Source organism: Anas acuta, chromosome 2 (genome assembly GCF_963932015.1).
Source record: "Anas acuta chromosome 2, bAnaAcu1.1, whole genome shotgun sequence".
Lineage (NCBI taxonomy): Eukaryota > Metazoa > Chordata > Aves > Anseriformes > Anatidae > Anas > Anas acuta.
This window is the reverse complement of record NC_088980.1, coordinates 34059782-34085038: the sequence shown is the minus strand read 5'-3', so window position 1 is coordinate 34085038 and position 25257 is coordinate 34059782. Positions and strand designations below refer to the sequence as shown.

Below are 25257 nucleotides of genomic sequence, written 5' to 3'. Positions count from 1 at the left end.
AACTCAGTTAACAACTGTCATAAATTGCTCTCATATTCATTAACGTTTAGAAAGTCTGTAACAACGAAACAAGAAACAAGTCTCCCATTTAAGAAGTAAAAAAAAAAAGGAAAGAAAAATTCAACTATGCCTCCCGATACTATAACCCTTGGTTCTCAATTGCTAGCACAATGGAGAAGAAAAAGGACAAGGGGAACACAGCAGTTCCTGAAGTTTCACAGTGATGAATCAACTGAAAGACAAAACAGCATTTGCATTTTTGGAAACAAAGAGTAACAAACAAGTTAAAGGGTTCACCAAATACGAGAAAGAACAGACAGCAGAGGGGAAGCACTGCTCACTACAGCTGCCCTCTAAAGAAGTGAAAAATCAGTAAGCAACGGGAAAGCAATCTAGACAGAGAACAAGGTCTTGTGTTCTACAGGCCCTGACAAAAGAAAACACATATCAGAAAAGGGTTGTTAAATGCAGAAATACAAAAGGAAAAGCAGAGTTCATTCAGAATCAGCACATTCCTGGGTCAGGATCTCACCTGCAGCGCTAACTGAAAGCCAGGACCAACATTACCTTTAGAAGAACCTTCTGATCCTGCATTTGTGAACACACTAACGGCCGCTTTGTGCTCAGCTCCTTCATGGGCTCAGCATCTAAAAGGTCTCGCTCCAGGCTGTGCGACAGAAGCCCACCTGAATTCTGAAGCACACATACACAGAGATAGCCAGAATAAGAGTACGGTATGAACAGCCAGCAACACTCACAGGCTCTGACTCTCTCTTCTCTTCCTCAATCAACGTAAAGCACAAACACAGTGGGGGCTTGTTAAAAATGAAGTTACCACATCTGTCAGCAAGAGGCTGGCTGCACACAAAATGTCATTGTAAGGCAGCTAACAAAATACTGATCACCACCCAGAAGGGAGCGGGACACACAGCCATGAGACTGCCTTAAACAATAGCTGACAGATTAAATCACAGCCTCAGCTTACCATATAGCTTAGAATTCCTGCTTCTGGATAAAGAAGTGGCAACTCAGGGAACCATTTCTGTACCAAGATGGAAAGTTTCTCCTGGATGAAGGAAACAAGCTTCAGGTCATTAGCTTCTGACACCATATACACTAATGTTTGCAATGTTAGGACCAGGACATTCAAATGGATATCCATGTCTGTTCCACTTTCAGTAGCACCATGCAAAGTAAGACAGGGAAGTGACAACACCCCACCCCACACACTAATACAGCATTTCAATACGCACAGATAAATTTTGGAAAGCTCTAAGGGTGAATAAAGTTAAGGCCTTGAAGAACTCTTGTGCTATGAAGGAAAGACATCCCCCTTTTTTCTACAATACACTTTAGTAGGCCTAAACAAAGGGCACAGCTTCACTAGAATGAAACCAAAGAAAACAGGAACCAAGCAGTAACATAGATCAGACCACTCAAGCATCTACAGATCTCACACAACCACAATGCAAGGTAACTATTTTGCACAAATGCTATGTCTTCAGAGGTAAGACATCGTCATCGCAATCCCTGGTGCTCTTCTACTTCCTAAAAGGTGATGGTTTCAATTCTTCCCTCCACAGAGAGGACTTAGAGAAAGGGTGATCTCCTCCACTTCAGGATAAAACCCTGTTTTAGTCCACTCCTAAGTAAATGTTTGCCTTACTTACACAGTACAGTCTGTCTTCAGCTACTGAGCTTACACTTTAACCTGCAGCTCTTTGGATCAAGAACTGCAGCTCATTTATTCTCACTTCACCCCATTTGGGGGAGGGGAAGGGGATGCAAAGAAGTGCCTGAAGAGACAACATCCAAACAGAAACAAAAGAAGAATTGATCAGCCTCCCTTCCGTCTCCCAGAGATTTTGCCAAAATAGGGCCACTTTAACATTCAACACTGAACTTTAAAAAATGTGATTTTTGTATCCACGTCATATGTTAAAAGCAACTGAAATGCAGATGTGCCTCGCAGAGCTTTATTTTAGCTGTCTAAATAATTTAATACTTACATATTCTTCACGTTCCTTGTATATTTCCTGAAGAACCCCATTTCGCAGAGCAGCAATTTCCTCTTTTATTCTTGTCATTTCAAGCTCACTGCAATCATCAGACTGCATTAGGAATAACCAAAGTTAGCATACAATTCCCATTCTGCTATTATACCAAACAACAATTATCTACTATATCAGGATTATAAAGCAGTTTCAGTATCACAGTTCTGGAGTCAAATGCATTCTGAAGGTTCAGTCTCCATCCTGGAAACCTAAGAGATTCCCTTATAACCTGACCACAGGGAAGGGTGCACCATTTATTTACATAACAGACAAAATGTTCCAGCCCTTTGCCTAGTCATTTCTTAAGTCAAAGAGCTTGAGCTTTTTTTTTGTTTAAAAAAAATTACCTGACCCCACATAATCATAACAGAACTATTGTTCATCTACCAGCAAAGCAAGGTTCCTTAATTCATTCACTTTTTTCTTATGTAAGTGGGCATTCACCTCATGCCACCTCATTTATCAGGAACCCTTTTGCCAGTGTCTTTCATCGATGTCCCTCATTTTAAATGCCGCTTGGGAGCTCACTGTCCCTTTACAATGCTTACAAAGACACACAAGCAGGTTTTCTTTCCTTAAGCATCTCCAGAGTGATTAATGTGTGATCTATGCACCTGTGCCAGCATCAGTGCTGTTTATTTGATTTAGAGGCAACTTTTACATTCTTTCAACTTTTTTGAGGTGCAAGGGGGAACCCTAAAAATTGTAACAGACATTGACTTCTGCCTCCAGAAGGGAAGTACACACATTATGAACAAAGTGGATATGGCTCATGAAAGCTTTGCATGTTAATGTGAAAGCTTTGCATGTTAATGTAGAAGTCTAATTTCCTTGCTGTTACACACTTGAACAGAAGAGGTAAGACAAACCAACTCCAGCAAAGCAAGCACTATGCACACAAATATCACCCTTCAGACTGATCAGTGTAAGAGGCATTTCAGAAAAAGTAAATCACACAACCAGCAGGGTGAAAACGGCAGGACCAGACTATGCAGTACTGAGCAGTGACAGCCACCAGAGGGACCCCTTCCCTTTCCTTCCCAGAAGGGCTCCTTCCAGAGCTGTCTCAGACTGCACAGCAGCTGCATTTTGTGAAGGATTTCCCATGATTTTTAAGATAGTGTTACCTAACTGCAGTTCCCAGCTTGACGTGAAGGAAATGCAGGTATTTAGCTCCTCACACAGCTAGTTAAAAGCATCGTTAGTGTGGCTAGGGACTAAAAAAACGTCTACATAAAGTTAAAAGCAAATTCAGGTCAAGCAACTAAGTCTTGACTGAAGGGACACGAAAAATGTATCTTTGAAGTACAGAAGGTACAAACTGTTCAATGTAGTTACCACTGATTTGGTTTACATTCCTAAATGAATCTGAAATAACAAAACCTGTAATGTTTTCATACTTCCTCAAGGTTGTTCTTTTCAGCCAGTTTCCATCTTAAATTGGCCTTCAAGCTTTTCACAGTTTTCTTAATTGATAGTAAGTTGTCAATATTAGGACTTTTATTCAGCCATTCCTCAGCTTGTTTTTTGAACTAGGAAGAAAACAGGAAAACATTCAAGCATTCTGTTTTAATATGCTTTAATCCAACACATTAGAGAAACTACCCTAAGCCTATCTGAATTCAGTTTTCAGGGTTTTTCCCCACAAAATAGTGTTTCATTTTACTGACATTAACAACCTCCTGGAAGACATTCCACTTAACCTGAGTTCCCTTAAGTTACATACTACAGATTTGCAGTGAATCCAGAGATTCCAGCTTTCATCATTAAGAAAAAAAGAAGGAAACCACACAAACACACCACGCTTTGCATTTAGTTGAATGAAACAAAACCTTGTCTGAGGTAACACACAACTGCTATTCTCAAACTTTAACCCAACCAATCTCTCATCACCAACTTACACCTAGAATTTCCATTATAAAATTAAAGAGAAAAAAAAAATTTTAAGTGTCAGAAAGTGCTATTAATACAGGTCAGCATGACATAAATAAGGCATAAACTAACCTCAACACTGGCCAAGTATCTGTTCTGTATGACAGTGATCAGATGCTGCTCTTGATGAACTTTATGCACAACTTTACTGTATGCACTCATAATTATTCCCTTCTCTGCCTCACCATGTTCCTAGATTGAATTATAGACACAAGAGCGGTATTAAAGATTGAGTCATTCTCCATTCATACCATCAATGTTCCATTTGTAAAACCTTTACTGAGAAATTCCACTGTTACTGGAAAAACTTGTCTATCAGTTTTTCCTCTTCTTAAAGACAACTAAAGGAGAAATTAGCAAGTCTAAGAGTTCATCCAATAGTTTCAGGAAAATAAAATTCATCAGCACTTCCATGCAGAGGATCCATTTCATATTCCACATACTATGAAGGAGTTTTTTTCATTTAATGTTTCTGAAGATAGAACGGTTTAATAGAAATGAAGCATCAAAGTAAGCAACCATTCTTGCAAAGGACTCGCTGGTTCTGTTGCAGATAGCAGTCAGAAGCAGGATAAACTGTTGGTGTGCTGTTCTGTAGTTAGAGCACAAATTCAACATTTGCTGATCATTCTCTGGCACACAAGGGGCTCACTGCAGGGACAACGCAAGTACCTCGAAGAGTCAGCAAAAGAGAACCGCGGAAACACTGAACAGGAAAGGTACAGAACTGGAGAAAAAGTTACCACAAGCATCAGAAAAAGATTCCCAGTGAGGCAAAAACACTTGCTCCATGCAAAAAGATGTATAGCATTTTGTCACTAAGACTGGAAACAAAGTTTATCCATAAGCATCCACAAGATGCAACAGAAGCTTACTTAGGTATACTTTCAGGGCAAGCACCAAAACTCAGAGCAGCTCAAAGAAATGTGAGCTTCTCTGTGCATACAGAGGGAAGCACCAGTTTTCTCAGTATCTCTTAGTTAACCAAGTTACAGAGTTGAGTTCCTGTAACCCCAAGCTGTCCTCTGCCTGTTGCCTAGAAAACATTCTTTTCTCTGTAAGGAGAAACCTCAGCGACTTTTTAATCATACTTCCACAAAGAACAAAAATGTTGTTCTGTAGTGAACAAACTTGTCTGGTACGTTAAGTGAAGCCTGAAACTGAAATCAAAGATGTATAAAACATACAGAAATGCTTAGAACCTACTGTTAAGTCAGTCTTCAGTTCTTTGCAAATATTCAACTCAGCCTGTTTGAGAACTTCATCCACATTGACAGCTACTTCCTCGAAATCTGAAGATGCTTCTGATGACAGGTCAAAACACTTCAAAGAAAAAAAACAGCCATGAAATTGAAAGTTAGAACTTAACAAGAAGACAGCAAGAGCAGGCAAAAAGAAGATACAAAGAACGAGCACTACTGGAAACCTAATCAGAATTTCTGTCAAATATCACCTTTAACTGCCTGACACTTGAGTGATACAGCAATTTCTAGAACTAATGTAGCCATGACTCACCAAGCAAAGAGGTGAATTGTTCACGGAAAAGTTCAGGTTTGAAACAGGTAAATGAGTTCATCATGACATTAACAAACTTTAGTCACTTTTATACTTCAGTCACTTGCATACATGCAAAGTAGCACTTTGAATTGCACACAGCAATCACACAAACCCACCTGCACTTAAGTACCTTCTCCCAGTCTAATAACTGACATGGTTATAAATATCTGCAAGTAATTCAAGAACATTATGCTGCACACAACATGCACCAAGTCTATGCTGCTACTGAACAGTATTTACCATGAGGTTAAGGCACACTGTTACTCGTAACAACATCTGGCCACTGTAAATGGTCTGGGTACAACAAAATGCAAAAATCTATTCACTCAAAATGGTAAAACACTGATGGATTATGCACAGTTCACACCGGCAGGAAGGTTACATTGATACTGTCTGAGGGTGTTTACACATAACAGTGCAGCAGAAAATGCAATCAATGAAGCTGGGTCTGCAGGAATAAAGAGCAACTTACAGTCTTCTCAGTAAGCTTAAGAGTTCAAAATTCAGCAAGAACACAGGTATTAAGCACAGAAGCAGAACAGCGAGAAAGTTACTTCCCAGCTTTGCACCTTCTTTACAAACAGAGCTCAGCAATAACCCACTTCCACAGTTTACCACCTTTTAAGACAAATACCAGGAGTAGACATACTTGCTCTAATGCCCCCAACTTTCTATAGTTCAGATCAAAAGAGCTCCATCATCCATGTGGTATTTCAGCATCAAACATCATAGGAAATGCAATTAAAAGTGGGTATTTTATTTGCATAAGTTCTCCACATTCAGTATTCCAAATGAGAAAAAAATTATATATTTGCCCGCAACCTGTATCTAAACTATTTTGAGACAGATTGGCTTCTCCAATAACGTTAAGTCCTCGTTTACAGTGCTCTTTCATCTCTTTTAGCAGCATTTATGAACTAGCACCTTTTAAAATCTTAATTATTTCTATCCAAAGGCTACTTGAAGGGACTAATGAAAGTGTTCCAGTCACATAAGGATTAGATAGAGTATAAGATATTAGATATTATATCTTATATTATATCTTATTATAATATTATATCTTATATATTAGATATAAGATATTAGAGTTATAGTTGCATAAAAGCACTGATCTTTAGTCAAAAGACATTCTTTCACAGGCAAGCATAAACCCTCACTTGGTACCAGCTCACCGCAAAGGTATGCTAAGCACAGAGATAAAGTTGCACTCTGTTCCTCAACACACGCCTTCTCCCCCTGCAACAAGGCACTGACATTCAGTTCCACTGCTCATATGCACAAGCTCCCTGCCAAAGGCAGCTGTCCCTACTAAGGACTATTGCACACAAGCTTAGTTAGATACAACATCATGCTTCATCTTTTTCCGTGACAGGAGCAGTGGACTTACTTGACTTACCTTTAAGATACCACTGAACACGTTAATGAGAATTTTCAAAGCAGCATCTGTATCATTTCTGATGTGAACAAACTCCTCCATTTCAGCACGCTTCCATTTAAAGAACTGTTGAAACACCTCCTCAGAGTCATTCACTTCAGAAACTTGACCATAAACCATCTCCAGAGAACCAGACAATTCCTGTGCATCAAAGCAAACGAAAACAGCAGGTTTGCAAAACAATAATTTTGTGGCAGTATTCTATAAATAAAAATCAAGACATTTAATGCAGAAAGACTTGGTACTACCTCCTGACACTAACTATATTACAAAATCCTCTTCCTGCATTAAGTGAAGTGTTTTTTATATTCCACTTTCCTTTCATATCCAGTGGCAGCACCTCTATTCAGAAAACATAATGCAGAAAAGGATCTCACACTACACTCTGATTCTCCCTCCAAAACACAGAAAGGAAAAATACCACAAAAAGCTTAGCAGATCATATCATGTCATTCGTCTTCTAGTCTCTTCTCCCTTACGGGCTGGACTGTGAAGTTATGCTCCTTGCAAAGAGCAAGAAGGGGTTCAGTTTATAATGCACCAGAAAGCAGCCTTCCATGCAACTGGGTAGAAAGTCTCATGCAGTCTCATGCTCAAAAATATTTGAGCTGCAATATGCTTGCATACAACTTGCTATAGCTCAAGAGGCAAAATTCTTCCTACAAAAAGGGATTTGACTGGACCAACTTTTTTTTTTTTTAAATAATATGCCATGTCCTCCAGGTTTACAAAAATTAGTCACACCAGAAGAGCACCTGCAAGTATTCCATCATACTGTCCTCAAGGAAAATAGTCCCATTTCCTCCCATTTATCTTCCACATAAACATACTTCCCTAAAGCATTAGTACCTTTATCAGTAAGATAACAAGTTACCATACAAAGACTGCTCCATGGTCCACAAGTACACAAACCAGCCTGCTAAGTGTGACAACTCGAAATAGGAGGAACAAGCTACTGTAGGCTTACTGTGCAGCAGAGGAAACACATGCTCGCAGGCAGCTAACATGGGACAGCTGACAACTGTTCAGCTCACACCCCAGCCTGTTTTGGAATAACTTACATACATATCCGTACCCTCAACCTTCCTCTTAACCAACGTAATATTACAAGTTGGAAAGCAGGCAGCTAAACCCAACTGCTTGTTTCAGCCCCAGTCAGTTGGACTCAGCTGGGACTGAAGCTTTCGGAGTTTGTCTGTAGTTCAGGCCAGTAATGGCTCTTACTGGAAAGCATAAAACCTAAGTCAGAAGAAATGTGTGATGGGCTGCGTTGGCAGTGCACAACCTCAGTGAGGCAGGCGTTAGTTCCCAAGCTCCTGTTGTTCTGAGATGCACTGAAAAATATTCTTTTCTCCAGGACAGTGCAAGTGTGACCTCTTCAGCTCTGAAACACAGCAACCGAGGTTCTCACTGATTTTTGTCAAAGAGGTTATTTCCGTTTTGTTTGGGAAAGCTGTTCTGATCATCTAGCTTCCAATACAGGGGAAGACCTTTAAGCTAAAGCACAAAGCTCATTTAACACACACAGACACATTTCAGTACTCCTTCAAGTATTTAAAAAATATGTATTATATTACAATTTCACTGCAGTACAACTATCCAGACAATGTTTAATGTCTACCACCTAGTGGATTAGCACAGCATAACCTTTAAACACACACTAAACACAAACCAGTTTTCCTGTTTGGAGAAGCAGGATCTACGCAGGGTCTCCAGTGACAGAAAGCCATGAAATGCTACTCATCTAAACTCTAATTAGATGCTCATCTGCATATCAGACTAGCACCAAAAATAAATGCATCAAAACATATTTGAATGGTGTTTAAAAATAATTCCACACTTTACTTCTATTAATACTGCTCCAACCTTACACAACTCTGCATGCTGCCTGTAACTGGGGTGTTTTTCATAGGAACCCAATCTTGTACAGGCGTAGGAGAGTAAGCCTCCAGAATTTGTACAGACAAGCTGTTGAAACCATTGCTAACCTTTTTCCCTCTCCAAAAACGCTTGCACAATCAAAATAAAAGCAAGCAGTATTTCTGAAGTTTCAAAGAAGAAAACAATGTATTTCTAACAAAAAAGCCCAGAAACACCAGTTTGATAATCCTACCGTTGGTAAGACTCATTTTGAAGAGTTCCTACTGCATCTACAGAGCCTATCTCCTCATTTACTCCCCCGCTTTCTCTTGTTGGGTTCACTTGTAGAGAGAAGGGGAGGAGGAGAGAAGAGAGGGAGAGAGAAGAAGACTCCCAGTATTGACGTGACATTCTGTACTGTTTAACAAGCCTCATGGACAAAAATGCTTTAACCACTCTGCACTTTGCCATACTAGCCCAAACTACACAGCCAACTTAACTGAAAGATCTAGGATAGCATATAATCCAACCATGAAAGGCATTGACTTGTTAATTGTAGGTTCTCTCTAGTGCTCGCCTTCGAAGTTTTCTGTGCCTTGTGAATTTGTTAGTCACCAAATACAGTACAGTAAGAGAAAACTCTTGCTCAAACCCAAGATAATTTGCTTCAGAAACAAAACATCCCAAAGACCACGATCACAAATAATACTGAGAACGACAGGTGTCAGATGTACAACTTACCTCAGAAGCGTAACCTAAAGCTTCATCTCCTGCTGTTGAGGTCCCTAACTACAAAGCATTTAACATTTAAGAAACATCTCCAAAGGTTCCCAGTGTTTTGGAATCAGTAAAAAGCTCCTGCCCTACCTGCAACATTCTTGAGCGCTCAGAGAGGAACAGCTGATCCACTTCTGAAATAAATTCATTAACTGCAGAATACAGCTTCTGTTGCACCTCATTTCTCTTGATAATCAATTCATCTCTTTCATCCTATGCAGAAGGAAAAGAGAATGAGCAACTCACACCCAAATTCCCCCTACACAGAGTGACAGAAAAAAGTGGTAACCCTGCAAAACATATGTAATACACAACTGATGAGAATGAATGAAAAAAATAATTTCATTTTGACATCTACTCTAACAAAATATATAATATAAATATAATGCATCTGTAACATAAGTAAATATACACAAACAGGTTCAGTTTTTGAATTTATTTTATCCCATGAAAGCTTAGAAGATGACTAAATCAAGAGTTTGTAAGTATCCAAAGAAGAGACTAGAAACATTTTTGTCAGTAACAGACAACTGAATTAGATCCAATGGTTGGTAAATGAAAGATAGACATTAGAGAAAGACAGTGAATAGCTATGAATAAAAACTCAGTTTGCAGCATACACCGTTTTAAAACACAAAACCCAGACTCGCAATTGAGCAGATATTATTCAGCCAGATAGTAACAGACTAAATAACAAAAATCAGTGAATTAAGTTCTACCATATAAGTTAAACACAAAGCATTGCTTCTGCAGTTAAAAAAAAAAAAAAAAGAAAGAAAGAAAAGCAAAGATTAAAAAGGCAGAACAACAATAATTATTAAATAGGTACTTCTGCGTTTTCTGGACATCTCTGGTAACCAAAAGCACACAGTTTTTACAGACTTCTTGCTATTTTACGTATGTAAAACATGAGCCAGCTTGAGAAAGAATATTTAACACACTGCATAAAAAAACATATAAGGACGCCTGCCAAAAAGAACACTTTCCAAGACAAATTTCTGCAAAATATTGCTTCAGAAACTATAGCAATGAAGACTTAAGTGCAGTAGAAGACTTAACCAACCAACCAAATTCCAGGTAATACTAGTCCAACACTAAGTAAATTCAACAGTCTACAAAGGAGAGAATGACACTCCATGAAGCCAGGACACAATTCAAAAGCCACAGGACAAGTCCCCTTCCTCAGCCTGCCATTTAAGTGGGTACACGCAACAGTTGATGCCTCAGGGAACACCTGCTAGATAACTTCAGAAAGCAGTAAGTATTTTAAAAGCATTTTATATTTATAAAAGTATTTTGCAAAGACTTAAGCTCACGGCAATGGTAGACAGTAGAATTAAAACTCCTTTAGAAGGATGAAGATTTCTCAAACTACACCTAGAAACTTTACTCGTGTCTCAATCAGTCTCATACCCCTCAACAAACGAGCAACAACAAACAAACCACCACCACCCAACCACCAGACCCAGTCATCCCAAATGCCCATCTACCTTTCCATTTCGTTTCAGAGAGCTCCAGCAATGGGGTTATTACAAAAGGCTGTAAAAGGATGATATGCATAGTGCAGTCACCTCATCGATGCTTTCTTGCTTTAATGACCTCAAGATAAAGATACACCCCCTTCCACAGATACTGTCTTATCTGCTTTTTGAGCCTATTTCTACTTTTGACCTCAGTTTTTGGCTTTCTTTAATGCAAATTACTACTTTGCAGTATATGAAATAGTTAAAACTAGCTCTGGCATCAGCGACCTCATTAATTGCTTCCCAACATTTTCTTTTTAATGTAACAACTAAATAATAAATATATTATTATATGTATACTACAGTCTTCAATAAAGCAAATCTTGAATCAGCTTCTAGTTCTAAACCATAAATTAAGCAACACTCCATAAAATACTGCAATTCTTGCAATTCTGAATATACAGTATTTGTGTTACATATATACACACCGACACACCGAGTTATCTGCCTACATTGCAATCAGGGCAACTTTAATCATTTGTGTTTCTTCATCTGTAAAGCTGCCATCCTGCCAGTAATTTTTTGTAAGAGAGCTGGTTAAGTGATCAGCACCAATATCCCTCCCATTTGAGTACGTATCCTTCCTACACTGAGCACAGAATTTACATCAAATTCTATGATTATTTTTGGAAACATTTTAAAGTACTTTCTCTCCAGAAGAACTACCTTCGTTATTTTTACACAAACCATGCACAAGGACCACCTCAGCTCTCTGATTATCTTTTTATGTTTCTAAGACATCCATTCATTACATGAACACCGTATTCAGGAAGGAACCATTCAATCACCTATCTTCAGTTGGGGGTAGCATCCAGACATGAAATTAATTAAATTAATTCAAAAAATTCTTCATTAAAGAAATGAATAAAAAATATAAAAAAAAGAATAAAACACAAGAATACCACCACTACACATTTCAATTATTAAAAAAAAAAGTGAGTAGTAATCAAGTTAAACCAGCACTAACAAACTATGAAACCCCAGAAAATGAATACTGAAATGCCATTTTCTCTACATTCAAATTCTGTTGCGTTTACTCCCCTGCAGTATCGTTTAAGATGTATTACATTTATCCTAAAGCAAGACATTTGCTCTTAAGAGCTTACAAACAAATGAGACTTGGGATAAGGAGAGAGGGAGGTTTAAGGAACAGCACAATGCTTATGCACCGAAGAGCAAGATTTAACTTTGCAAAGTCAATTTTGACAGATAAATTGACAGATTAAACAGAGTTAAAACAGACTGTTATAGTTTAATAGGCAGCTATTTCACCCATCTGTTTGGGTTCACTGGGCTTCCTGTACACAGGGTATCTCATTTCAACTAAGCAGGAAACAAAGTTAGCACAACCAAATATGTTGATGTCATAATCAAAAATATGTTATCCTACCTCTAGCCAACATAATTTAAGAAGGGATGACAAGCAGAATAGCAAGCACACCGTTTTACCACGTGCATCTTGGACATTTCTTGTATTTGAAAATACTGCAACGAAGACTCTAGCACGTTACAGCACATAAAATAGATTTTAAACTAAAAATGATTCTCATGGGGGAAAAAAAACACCACCTAGAGTGTATGATAAAAACAGCACAACATTGGTAGCACAAGATACTCTTATTTCAGATTCATTACCCTAGCTTTAGCAGGAAGCCACCAAAGCTCATGTTATGCACACTTTACCTCCCAAAACCTTCAGAATACCTGAGACAAGTTCTGCAAGACCCTTGAAACATCCTGCTTCCAGCTACTACCAATCCATCTTTAAAAAATAAATTAGTTCTTCAGGGAGATCTGCACTTAAGCACACTTTCCCATTTGCAAATACTTTATGGTTCTTGGGCACTCTGGGGGATACCTGACACTTAGTAGAATTCCTGTCTTCTCTACATTTCCCAATTTAAAGTAGTTGTCATGGTAGTGTCACAACTTTCCCTCTTCAGACAGCATGAATTTTCAAAAACCATGGCATGCTCTTTAAAAGTCATAAGATTTTGCGCTGCCATTCATTTACGCTTTAGTTTAGGCAAGCTAGAACAATGTCAGAAGTGGAGGAAGGGGTTCATTTCTTGACAAAATCAGCCCATATGAGGTCACACCTCACCAACACAAACGCATGGCTGAAGAAACACGTGGAAAAGCATAGTGCTGCCTTTCCATAGTATTTCAACTATTTTAACAGTGTAACACACTATCGTGCATCCTACAGACATAACTTCACTGTTAGCCACCACTCACAACTAAAAGGGATGGCGGTATCAAGATAGTCTAACGTGCTCCAACAAATTCGTCCATCAGAAAAACCTCAAGCACTCTTCAAGAATTAGATCTCTTTTCATGTTTCTCATAGAAGAACACTATTTGCCAGGGCTGTCAACTCAAAGAAGAAATAAGGAAAAAAATGGTTATTCTTCTATACATGACTGGGCTATACAAGGCAAGGCCAAAATGTCACGTGTGTATTAACAGCTTAACATTGTCGTGTTTTATATCTTAGGTTTTAGTAAATAAAATAACCAGTTTTCACCTACAGCAACTGAACATGTCATGCTACCCATGTTTTAATACATTTCCCCGCAAAAACAACAAAAACAGAACTTATTTCAGATCTCCACGTGGCTTATTATTTTTTAGTCTATTTCATGAGCTATTAAATTTAGCGCAATGTAGCAATTCCTCTTAAGCAGAGATGTTTAAAAGGATTTAGGTTATAGGTGAAAATACTTGTAGGTATTTGCTGTCATCTTCCCTCTGCACAGCTACCTTCCCCTCCCTGCCTTACCACAATGCAGGCGACCCTCCTGTTCTCAAAAGCAGCACCTCCTTACATGACAGACACAGTACATAAGCTTTTTTTTTTTTTTAAATCATCACAGCTATTTTTACGTACCCAGGCAGGCTTGTGGTGACTGCTGCTGCTGCAAAGCTACGCTAGATGGCATCTTTCCCCTGTGCAAGCCAATACAACTGCCGTTTGCATACTGCTCTCCCTGCATATCTCCATGGGAGGGAAGCATATACTAGTGTAGTGGCATGCTGCTTTACGAAAGGTTTTAAGGATACACCAGCTGCACAGCTAAAGTGCTTCTTTAACTATTACAGAAAATAAACCCTTTAGCCACCATGCTCTGATGTCCTTATAAAAATCGTGAGTGCCAAAAAGTCTGCATCTAACAGAAAAATAACACTCAATAAACATAGTGCCTGTGACAAAGGTAGCAAAGCTCTGATGTTACCTGGCAGAGGTTTCCATTCTGTGCTCATAATCAAGCTACTCTTACAAGACTAAAACACCCTGTAAACAGCTATTAAACTACTGTGCTTGTGACAAAAAAATAATTCCAACCTACCACATTTTGGCAGAACTGAATCATCTCTTGAGCCAAGTCATACTCTGTCCAAAGCTTCTGCAATTTTTCCAGGGAACACGGAACAGTGAGACATCCTTCTGTAACCACTTTTATGGCTTGTGAAAGCTGCTCCCCAAAACCAGCATTCTTTTTTGCGTGCCTAAATAGTAAGGAAGAAACAGCATCATACCCAGAGAATACTTTTTCCCCAGAACTCAAGCATTTTAAAAATCAATGCTATTTAGACCTCTTCAACATAAGGATCTTGAGATAGCACCTGCCATGTTAACCTAGTTTCTTCCACAAGGCAGTAGCAGCAAGTTGACTCACTCAGCTGTTAAATCCCTTTCTGAGGAAGGAGGAAGTACCAAGAACATATTCATTATATCTCAGTATTAACGTGACTGTATATGGAAATTCTCTCTTGCTCTTAATTTCTCTTCTGTCTCATTTCTTCCCCTAGTAATTTCTTCATTCATCTGTCACAAACATATAAACCAATGTATATTATATATAGTCCTTCTTAAAGGACTTCTTAAACCTTCTTAAAAGTTTTGTCCCTTCTTTTACAGCTTGAGGGGCAATTTTGGCTACCCAGTGAGACACCTCTATCAGCAGGACAGAAACCTAAAGGGACTTGTGACTGCCCAGGTACTTTTAACAATTAGCTGCATTTACTAATGAGCATTTTCCTTTAAGACGGAATAGAAAGATCTACCAGCCATGGCAAAGAAACAGAAGTTAACTAAGTTATCTGATGAGCAGTCAGAAGCAGGCAACACAAATCTCAATGTGACAAAAATCTTAGGTTTCAGCCTTGGTGTCGGGAAAGGGTTTTTCCCAAGCTCTGTATAAAACACGGCTTTTTTTTTTTTTTTTAAAAAAAAAGTACCTGGGAAACTAAAATTATGCTTTCAAGAGATAAACAGGGCAGTGACAAAATGTACTATTTTAGAAACAAATACATACCTAATTTCTTTCAATACTTTCACATTAGCAGCCAAATTTCTCATTTTTGTTCCAATGTAATTACGGAAGGTTTCCTCAAAATGTTCAGCAGTTCGCCTGGATGCTTCCTTCTCCCCCTGAATCATTCATTGATTTTGGAGCAATGTTTCAGAAAAAGAGAGTCAGCTGAGGTTACTAATATGCAGACAATAATTTAGACTTCAAAAAAAAGTTTAAAAACAAAGACAGACATTTTTGAAACACTAACAAAATCACTAGAAAGACACAAACGAGTCAGACTTTATTTTTTTTTTAATAGCTTCTTACAGGCTGATGGTTCATTTTCTTCCTTTTGTTTTAGTAGTGATGTGTTTAAGTGTATTTCTTCAATTGCTCCCCATTTGCTAGCAACTTTTCAGACAGTAAGGAATTGTTTTGAACGCAGAGGTATTTTTCAGCAAGGCAAGTTTAGGGAAGTCAAGTTCAGGACCACATTCAACTCCTTACTGTCATAATCACACCTCAAAACAGTGCAGAAATAACTCTTGCTGTATGTACAACCACCGTGACCTTCCCATAAAGAATTTTCTCAGAACAAAAAGGTAAAAGCAAGAAAAACCCCACTAGGCTGTATTCCCCAAAGGACTGCCTGAAGTTAAAAGTGCTTGCTCTCATACTACCAAAAAGCTCTTATAAACCCCATTTTAAGTAATGAAATAATCTTTAAAAATAAAGACCAAAAAAAACACATGACCACCCCCACACAGAAAGATTTAAATAGTTTTGTATTTACTGATGAGCATTTGAAGTCTCATGACAGTAGGGCATTTTTGAAGTACCCCTCAAAGTAGCGACTATCTCTTCTAAAACACATTATTGCCTACTTCAGTGTTTTTATCAGGGACCAAAGATTGTCAGAACATACACAACTTTTCATTTCAAATCAGCTCACCTGCAGTCAGCACCAAAAAGTAACTAAACTGTGTAGGAAGCAACTTTAAAAAAATAATCAGGATATATAAAGTAAATGCTTTTAAGAATCCATTGAATTCAAGTAACTTTTCTTCGCTGCAGACCCACATTCTGTTGTTTGTAAATTTAGTGTTAAGAGGAATACACAAGCACAGTAACTTTAGTTGATGAATCTGCACTGTAATAGGTCAGGCAGTGTATGGAGAAACATGGGTATTCTAGGCAGAGGTAACTGAGTAGCAAAGCTGATTTTGAGTAGTTTTATTACCCCAAGAAAAAATAGGAAAGAGCTATGAGCAATCTCAGGTTTGGGGTTGTCAAATGTATTGGTGAAATGGCAGATTTTCCTCTCTTATCTGTACAGGTTAAGAATTTGGAGATTTTTCTCAACTCAAACAAGAGCAACATCTTTTCACACAATCTCTTCTCTCTACTGCCTTTTATCACACGCAGAATTTTTAAGCCTCCTGGTAACTAAGTACTGGGCTTCTCACATAGTATTAAGCAGGAACTTCCCCTGGAAGAAACATCATTATGTGGTATCTGCAGCTTTTCTATTCAGCAGCAAAGGAAACAAACATTTTTATCCAGTCCTAAAATTCAGCAGCTGCAATGATTCTGTGATGCTTTGGAATTTTCAGCCCAACATCCACAAAGTTGTTTTAGCCTTTAAGTGATGAAAAAAGGTGTGGACAACATTATAAACAAAGCACGTTTTTCATCACAAAGTGCAAAACCCCAAGCTCAAATTGAACACCCAGATCCAAAGCAGCAAGTTCAGCAGCAAGCTGGTTCACACACCAAGGCAGGGCAGCCTGGACTGCCACACAGGTGGTAACACATCGCCAGCATCTCCCTGCACCAGCAGGAGCTGAGTCTTTGGTCAACCAGTCAGTCCTGTTGGATTCCACACAGCAGTATGAAGAAACCACATCTGCAACCAGGAAAGAAGCACCTTCTTTGCAATTCCACATACCTGAAGTTCACCTTTCAGCAGCTCAACTTTCAGCTCTAGTTCCTTCTGCCTCCTCAAGAGATTTACATTCTCCTTTCTGAGAGCTTCTTTATCCACTTGAAGCTTTGCAATCTCTTCAGCCAGCTTCTGATCTGGTCTTACTTGTGCCAAACTTCTGTTAAGCGCTGGGGCTGAAGCTAGCATTTTTTCCCTTTAAAGAAATTAAGAGAAATTAAAAATAAGAGAAATTAAAAATAACCCACCATGATGTGCATTCTTTCATGCTACAGTAGTTTCAGTAACTACAGAACACCACAAAAAGACTACAAAAGCATCTACACAGTTACTCTTTAATTCTTTACCAATCCTCCACTTATTCTAAGAGTGGAGACTGTTAAAAACTAACACCATGCACACATCATTTGAAGACAATCCTTCTTGTGTTTTCATATCACTAAATCAGATCTCTTTCCCATCCAAAAAACGTCTTATGGTACCACACTGCAGACCCAGAAAAGCCAGTGTCCATCATAATTCAAGTCTTCTCCCTACTTTTGCCTCTTTTTAATAAAAGGATTTGGAGAACACCTAACTCAGGCCAGATTAGAGTATCCAAGCATTCATAATGAGGCATTTTACAATGGACTCGGACTTTTTGGAAGAGCACCTCGTTTTATATTTGTTAATGGCACAGACTTGCCTAAGTCATGTAATTGTAACACAATCTGGAATACTATGCTAGTATGTGGAAGGGCATGCCCTCGGGAGCTTCATTAAAATGTCTGAGAAGCTCAGATTATAGAACATAACCCCCTTTTTTTTTTTTTTTTTAGGGGGAGGTGGCTGGAGGGGGAATGCTGTGGGGTGGTTTTTTGGAAGAACATTACTTCTTACATCATCGCACCTCTCTGAATGCCAAGCACCATCTTTTCCACCCACAAACGTCTTCCTCAGCAGCCTGTTGCCATGACAATCCTAGCAACTGTAGGACAAGTTTATTTTAAAAGATTTCCGACAACTGAACTGCCAACTTACCACTACCTCTTGTCAACGTAATTACAAGTTGCAGAGACATCACTATCCCCTAACGCTTACTTCGGACTGCAATTGCTGGCTTTATTTCTCATAAGCACACACAGTTACACTCCTACACAAATAAATAACCAAAATATGTTTGTCCTGCTAGGTGAATGTACTTTTACGTTACACATTTATGTAAAATGAGTTTTTAATATAAGTAAACAGGGAATAGCTACCAGGAATCTCAAGGACAAGCGTGTGGAAATTACACAGATGCATAAACAAACATCACTGCCTGTAACTGAGGCCTGATATCTTGCAACCTTCACTTCCAACTGAGGTTCACTGCATCTCCTTCTCTGTTTAATAGCTGCTACCCCTTCCTTCTTTCTCAAAATCCCATGTTAAGATATACTAGATAAATCTCCCTGGAAAACAAATAAGGAAGAACAAGCTATCCAACACGCAACAACACGAACAGCTTCTCTACGGACTGATGCCCTCATTACAGCCACCACACACACTCGCATGTACTTCCCTTCCACTCAGTACCACTATTAGTGGACGCTGGAGTGACAGAAAATGAACCTTGCACGTTAGATGCTCATTTTCCCCTCCGTCTTCACATCTACACACATCCAGCAATAAAGCTCATCAGGCCACTCACACAAACCCCACGGCCTTACTTTGTGACAACCATACGGTTCCCAGCAGCGTTCTCACTCCTTGTGCTGGCAGACACCGGGTCAAAGAGCCCACTTGGACGGCTGCTCTGTGCACGACCAGGCCTGTTCACCCACAGGGGAACTGGGACTTTTATCTTCTGATGTTGGTTTTGCATAGCATCGACTTCTCTCCGTTCCTCATCTTCAGCATTTCCTGGAGATCTGCATCTTTCAGCGAACCCTGCCTTGGCCACTTCTTCTCCAATGTCTATTTTCTCACATTCTGCCTGGACAATGATGATACCATCCTTCTGCTTGACCTTCTCTCGTACTTTTATTTCTTTTTCGAAAACTAGGCTGCCCAAGAACTTCTTCCCCTGTAAAATAGAGTATGTTGATGTTGTGTGCACATCATTCTAAATACTTGTAGTTGAAATCAGCTATATTTCTTCTATGAAAGAAAAAAAAAAAAATAAGAGGCATGTTAAAGACCAAAGCCCAAAGAGCAGAACAAAATAAAAGCTTCCTATGCTTAACACGTTTATTCTGAAACAACAGTGCATCCCTACAACGACTGTCTCTGACCTAATTTATGCCAATGTCAGACTGGACATCAACAGCAAAACTCCCTCAACACTCAACTCCAAAGAATTCAGCGTCATTTATAGGTGACGAGTCCAAAGACCCACCAACTCTCAAAGGAAGTTGGCAACATAGGGTTATTCAAGTCTTTTAAAGGATACAAGACCAACTATTGAACAGCAGTATAAAAATAATGTGGAAAGATATTTGAATTACATTGTTTAACAGCCTTTCAATACACGGTCCAGAGGCTGGAAGAGAAGAAAGCAACAAGTAAATTACTACGTGCACCTACCTTCTTGAAATCTACCTTACTGAAACCACTCATTCAGAGATCAGGAAATGCCAGAATTGAAGCTGTCATTTTCATCAGTAATAACAAAGCACAGCAGCTTTGAAAGACTGGGGAATACACTCAAGACCTTCAAACGGCATCTGGCAGGAAGTTAGCTTTTTACCAAGAGGGTTTTTCCCTTCTGCTCAACTACTTCTGAACACCTGCTGGTTTTGCTTAAAATTAAGAAGGGAAGAGGCTGGAGGCAGGAAAGGGGTATAATTTCAAACAACACTGAGCTAGCAAAGAAAGCTTTATCTCAGGTAACAAGAACTGGTGAAAAACAGGGAAGCAATAACAGATTTCCACCTGTCGTAAGCATGTTAAGCAAAGCCAACGGCACCACAGGGGAGGAAACCATACACACTGGGACTTGGGATGTCCTCTGAATGGCACGGGGATATGACAAGGCAAGCAGGCCAGCCGGTCCAGCTCTTCTGGCAACTGCTGCTCTCAAGTCACCAGCTGGTGAAGCGTGGGCAGTACCAGCAACAAGCCTGAAGAAGCGTAACTTCAACACTGGAAAATGAGTGGTGACCAGGAAAAGGAGACCATCACTAGTAAAACTAGACCAAGGGTGTTGAGCTTTTATCAGTTCTGTTGGCATCAGCTCCTGAGCCTGCAAAACTGTAAAAGCATATTCTAAGGTCACCTCCCAGCACATTCTGAACTGATTTTTAACAAAACGCTTTTCGTTTTTGGAATACGATCAGGGCAAGAGATCAGGCAGCGCTTCACAGCATGCCCTGCTATCATGGTTAAACCCCTGTCTCCTCAAGAACTCCTCCTGGTGACAGCATGCTGGTATCTGGCATCATCTATTACAAGGCACATCATCTCAATGCTTCAAAACCTGTCACTCACCTGGTCAAACGTGTTTAAGTTCTGGTCAGCTGGTATCCGCAGTCCCCACAGCCTGTACTTCTTGGCAACGCTCGGACATTGTAAGCTTGCTGGGATTTCAACTATTTCTGATCTATTAAGAACCTCTGAATTTCCATAGTCGATGTATAATACCTGACACTGCAACAACAATATAAAATGTAAATAAGCAGAGGCTACAACACGAACCTCCTACAGAAACGTGTGGTGAAAGCTAAAATATAAGCATTTTAACAAACGTGCACAATGCAAGTACTACATTTGAGGCAGAGACCAGAACCCTCTATACTAAGCCTAGCATACCCTTCAGAGAAAGGAAACGAAGTCAGAAAGAACACACAACTTGGCATCTGCCTAAAAACAGAATCTTTCAGGCAATCTAATGTTTGCAAACCAACCAGCGTGTTCAGGAATTATCATTTTAAATAGGAACTATTAGCCGTCTGTGTCAGTCACCTGAAACTGATGAGCAACCCTTTCAGTGCATTTGCATCAGTGCTAACATGTCACACAAAGGCTGCTATTTTCACATCTCAGAAGTCTGAAATTAAAGAGCATTGCTTAACACAATTAACTATCACTTGTGAATCTTTTTCAAGACATACAAATGGCACTTTGCAACTATGTCATGTTTTGTCAGTACTCCTATCAGCAACTTCCAAAACTACAGGTCACTTTAATCTGCGTCATACATGCATATTCACTGTTTTTAAAATTTACTCAGACAGCAAGGTTAAAACAAAGAGGGATGAGTTGCATTTATTTCCATCCTCCTGCATGGAGAGCTGATAAACAAATAACAACAGTAAAAATATATTTCCTGCCTTTTCATTGTTGATCACTTGCTGTACCATACATCTGTACCAACATCTGTCTTCAGAAAAACACCCACCATAAATCTGAAAATTAGGAAAATAAGATCAGGAATTGCATTCTGAAAACATAAGCATACCTCAAGATGATATTCATAATACATAACAAATCTCGTTTTCACACTTCTAAAATTCTCCCAACAGCAGCATGAAAACAAAGTAATGTATGGTAACCTATCTCTCACAACAGCATATGCTAGCTGCTTCAAAAATATACTCCTCTACTCCACAAACAATAATGTGAAGAATACCTTATAACGTGAAAAATATCAATATTTTGCACAGCATGTTCATGTATGCATTTTTCTACAAATGTATAGCTACAAAATTTTACTGGCATTGCCAGCTTAGTAAGCCAAACAAAGGTACATGTCAGGAACCCCACAAATGTGCTGAGTTTACTGTTGATGCGTTTTCTTCCTTTTCAAGAGGAATACAGAAGGTCATTTACCTGCACACAAACAGTTCAAAGATAAAGTCTTATTTAAACCATATTTTGCAGTAGGCCATCAGAAGTTCACACAAATACGGAAGTTACTACCACTCTTTGCAGGCTTAGCTTAACATATTTAGTAGCAGTTATATGAGGTCTTCTTAAGAGCACTTTGCTTAGCCTGCTAAATACTACAGGTTTTCATAGGATCTCCCACAATTTTGAGATGGAACAACAAATCATGTATCTGAAAAAGCAGCGCTCTCTAGTTAAAGATAACCCATAACATACGCTAGATAACACGAGAATTCAACATTTTATATAAAACCACTCACAAAACACTACAAGAAATGTTATATTTAATTATATATGTCTCCATAATTTAACTGAAGTCTGGAGTGCAGAAAGAAATAAGACTTGCTCGCACAAACCAAGCATTTTCTTTAGGAAAGCCAGCAGTTCTTAAATATTTTACAGAATATGACCCACAACATAATTAAAGATCAAGAAAATACCAGAGAAAATAGCTGCACAAAATTAAAGCTTTTACATTCAGGCAGAAAACAAACTCTGCACACACTCAGCCTACGTACCTTGCTAAAATCAGGCTTGCCAAAAATTGCATTAGCCCGAGGACAAGCTTCTGCCAGCGCACAACTTAATTTCAAGAGGTCATTACATCTACTGATACCCTAAGAAGTGTGGAGAGAGGGCTTGAGTTATTAACTGTCACTTTTAATAGCTGCTTGATGGCTTACAACAGCCAAAAATTAAATCAAAACAGTTGCACTGCTGTTGAGACAAGTAACGCCCCACCTTAAGCTTTCGATCTTCATGATTTTAGTTGAATTTGCAAGCCTGCTCTCATTTTCTTCCAAAAATAAATGAATGAGAGGCAGGTAACATACTCAGAGAAATAGTTCACAGGAACATTTTTAACAGTTTAATGACCTGATTCGCAGGAAGTATGCAGATCTTATTTATCAATCCTGCCTCGCAAATTTTAGTATGTGTTTGGTGTTCTTTTCCTTCATAATACTAGAAGACATCAGCTTTGGCATACCCCTCATTTTCCTGATTTGCAAAACTTGGGCTTGGTTCAGCTAAAAAGCAACAGATTCTTTCCCATTACAACTTGTTATCTGAACCACTCGCTGTAAGACTGTCAGTTCCAGTAACATGACATTTATTAGATGTCATCCTACTTGCAATTCAAAGCAAAGAATCCAGAGCTCAGAGCAGGAAACAAAGCACTAATGCAAGTAAATATTCTGTTGTCCTCAAAAGCCCACTCTTAACTTTCACACCTTACAATGCTAAGTAAGACACCGTAACTGAGTCTCAGAATCCTAGGGTATGAACCCAAAGGAAAATGAACCATGATTATTATATTTCAATTAAAAAAAACAAAAAAAAAAAAAATTTTTTTTTTTTAATAAAAAATGTGGTGTTATATAGGCAGAGCAAGCAAAGCTTGGTCTCTCTGCCCTAATCCGTATTAACAATAAGGCAAACGGCAGCACCTCCTGTGACTGGCTCCAAGCTAGGCAGCGCCACATAACATACACGAGTTACAGCTCTACAGCCAGCAGACCAAACAGAAAAGGCAACCCTAGGGGCTCCTTCTAGATTTCCCCTTCTCTCTGCCACATCAATTAATGAAAACTACTCTTCCCCCACACACACTACCCCAAAGTATATGTGAAAATCCAGCTACAATTCAAATGGATGGATAAGCAATTCCCTTTCATGCTTTAGGAAAGACGAAGTAGCCAAATTCAGTTTAAAGTAGTACAGTACTTGGATTCTGAGATCTAAACTAATGTTTTTTTTAAAGACAAACACTACCAGTTCTCACTTCCACAGAAACTCGCCATAGGGGGCAAATAAGATGAAGCACTTGAGTTAAAACCAAGCAGCTCTTGAAATTCACCTGTGCCCAAAACGTTATGGCATCTTCAACGTGGCAGCCCACAACATCTTCAACTTGAGGGAGAAAAAAGAAACGGTAAGGAAGATTTAAGTTACTCCTGAATGTAAGATTATGCTGTTGGTGTTTTTGGTTTGTTTGTTTTTAAAAGAAACCTCGCGTTACCTTTGCTGCACTCTGCATCTCCATCCATGACAGCAGGTCCTGAGACACCACCACACCCCTTGGGATGCTCCTCGCAGACCCTGCCCCGGAGCCTTTCACAGGTCAAAAATGAGACTCCACACCCCAGAGCAACCCCAAACCCTGCTCCAGCGCTCCCCACCACGCCCCCCACCCCTTCCTGCTCTCCCACCGCTTGCCCCAACTCCCCACCAGCGCCACCAACGCGTCAGAGCCCCTTTTCTTTGCTAAAAACGCGGTTTTTAATCCGCGAGGAAGCGCCGCAGAGCAGAGCCCCACCTCCCCCAGCCCGGCGCTACCCGAGGTGGCCGGGCCCTGCCGAGGCCGCACGTGCCTCCGCCGCCACCGCGCATGCGCCCGCCGCCAGCCCCGGGCCGTGAAATGGCGGCCCCGGCCCGCTGAGGGGGCGTAGGGCGGTGCCCGGGTGCCTCGTCCACCCCCGGGGGCGTTTGGGGGCCCTAAAGGGCTGTGGTGGCCGGGCTGATCAGAGGTGTGGCAGCTTGACAAAGCGGTTCTGTGCTGGTGCTGTTAATTGGCTGTCAATTTACGCGCTGCCCTTCCTCCCAGACCTGAGAAAGACACACATTTTATAACTAGTATCGGGAGCGCAGCATCAGGTGGAGCTCCTTCCCTGGGATCACTGATCAGTGTTTACTTCTACGAATAGCCATGTTACGCCTAAGTCTTTTCAGAAGATGAATATGTGGTCTCTACTCTTGAATGTTATAATGGCAAATAATTCCTCTGAAAGCCAACTATTTAAAACATGGAAAGTGCATAAGTGTTGCCTAAGACCCATGCAATTACCCTTTAATATTTTAGAGCACTCTGTGACAAAGCCCCAAAAACATTTTTCTCGTGCCACATTTCTTGGATTAGAGTCAGGAATGGTTAATGTGTCTGGCTGAACAGCAGATATTGCCCACAAATTGTACAGATGAACTGATAATTTAGCCATCCCAGGATGTTATGTTCAAAGTTCATGGCTGCTCT

The 25257-nt window shown here is 39.6% G+C and overlaps 1 protein-coding gene across 1 annotated transcript in view; it reads right to left on the bottom strand.

Annotated features, from left to right (window-relative positions):
• The window catches only part of STK31 (serine/threonine kinase 31), a 35980-nt gene extending 11185 nt beyond the window's left edge, over positions 1 to 24795 (bottom strand). The window contains exons 1-18 of the mRNA XM_068674199.1: positions 24544 to 24795; positions 24247 to 24338; positions 24085 to 24137; positions 22745 to 22843; positions 21671 to 21745; positions 20829 to 20987; positions 19070 to 19425; positions 17385 to 17574; positions 15458 to 15573; positions 14489 to 14648; positions 9706 to 9828; positions 6940 to 7119; positions 5193 to 5309; positions 4059 to 4178; positions 3455 to 3586; positions 2010 to 2111; positions 986 to 1066; positions 568 to 693 (exon numbers count right to left, since the gene is read on the bottom strand). Of these exons, the coding sequence (XP_068530300.1) occupies positions 568 to 693; positions 986 to 1066; positions 2010 to 2111; positions 3455 to 3586; positions 4059 to 4178; positions 5193 to 5309; positions 6940 to 7119; positions 9706 to 9828; positions 14489 to 14648; positions 15458 to 15573; positions 17385 to 17574; positions 19070 to 19425; positions 20829 to 20987; positions 21671 to 21745; positions 22745 to 22843; positions 24085 to 24137; positions 24247 to 24338; positions 24544 to 24617 (2355 nt within the window). The 5' untranslated portion in view covers positions 24618 to 24795. The remainder of the gene's footprint in view (positions 1 to 567; positions 694 to 985; positions 1067 to 2009; positions 2112 to 3454; positions 3587 to 4058; positions 4179 to 5192; positions 5310 to 6939; positions 7120 to 9705; positions 9829 to 14488; positions 14649 to 15457; positions 15574 to 17384; positions 17575 to 19069; positions 19426 to 20828; positions 20988 to 21670; positions 21746 to 22744; positions 22844 to 24084; positions 24138 to 24246; positions 24339 to 24543) is intronic.
• Between the last annotated feature and the right edge of the window lie 462 nt (positions 24796 to 25257).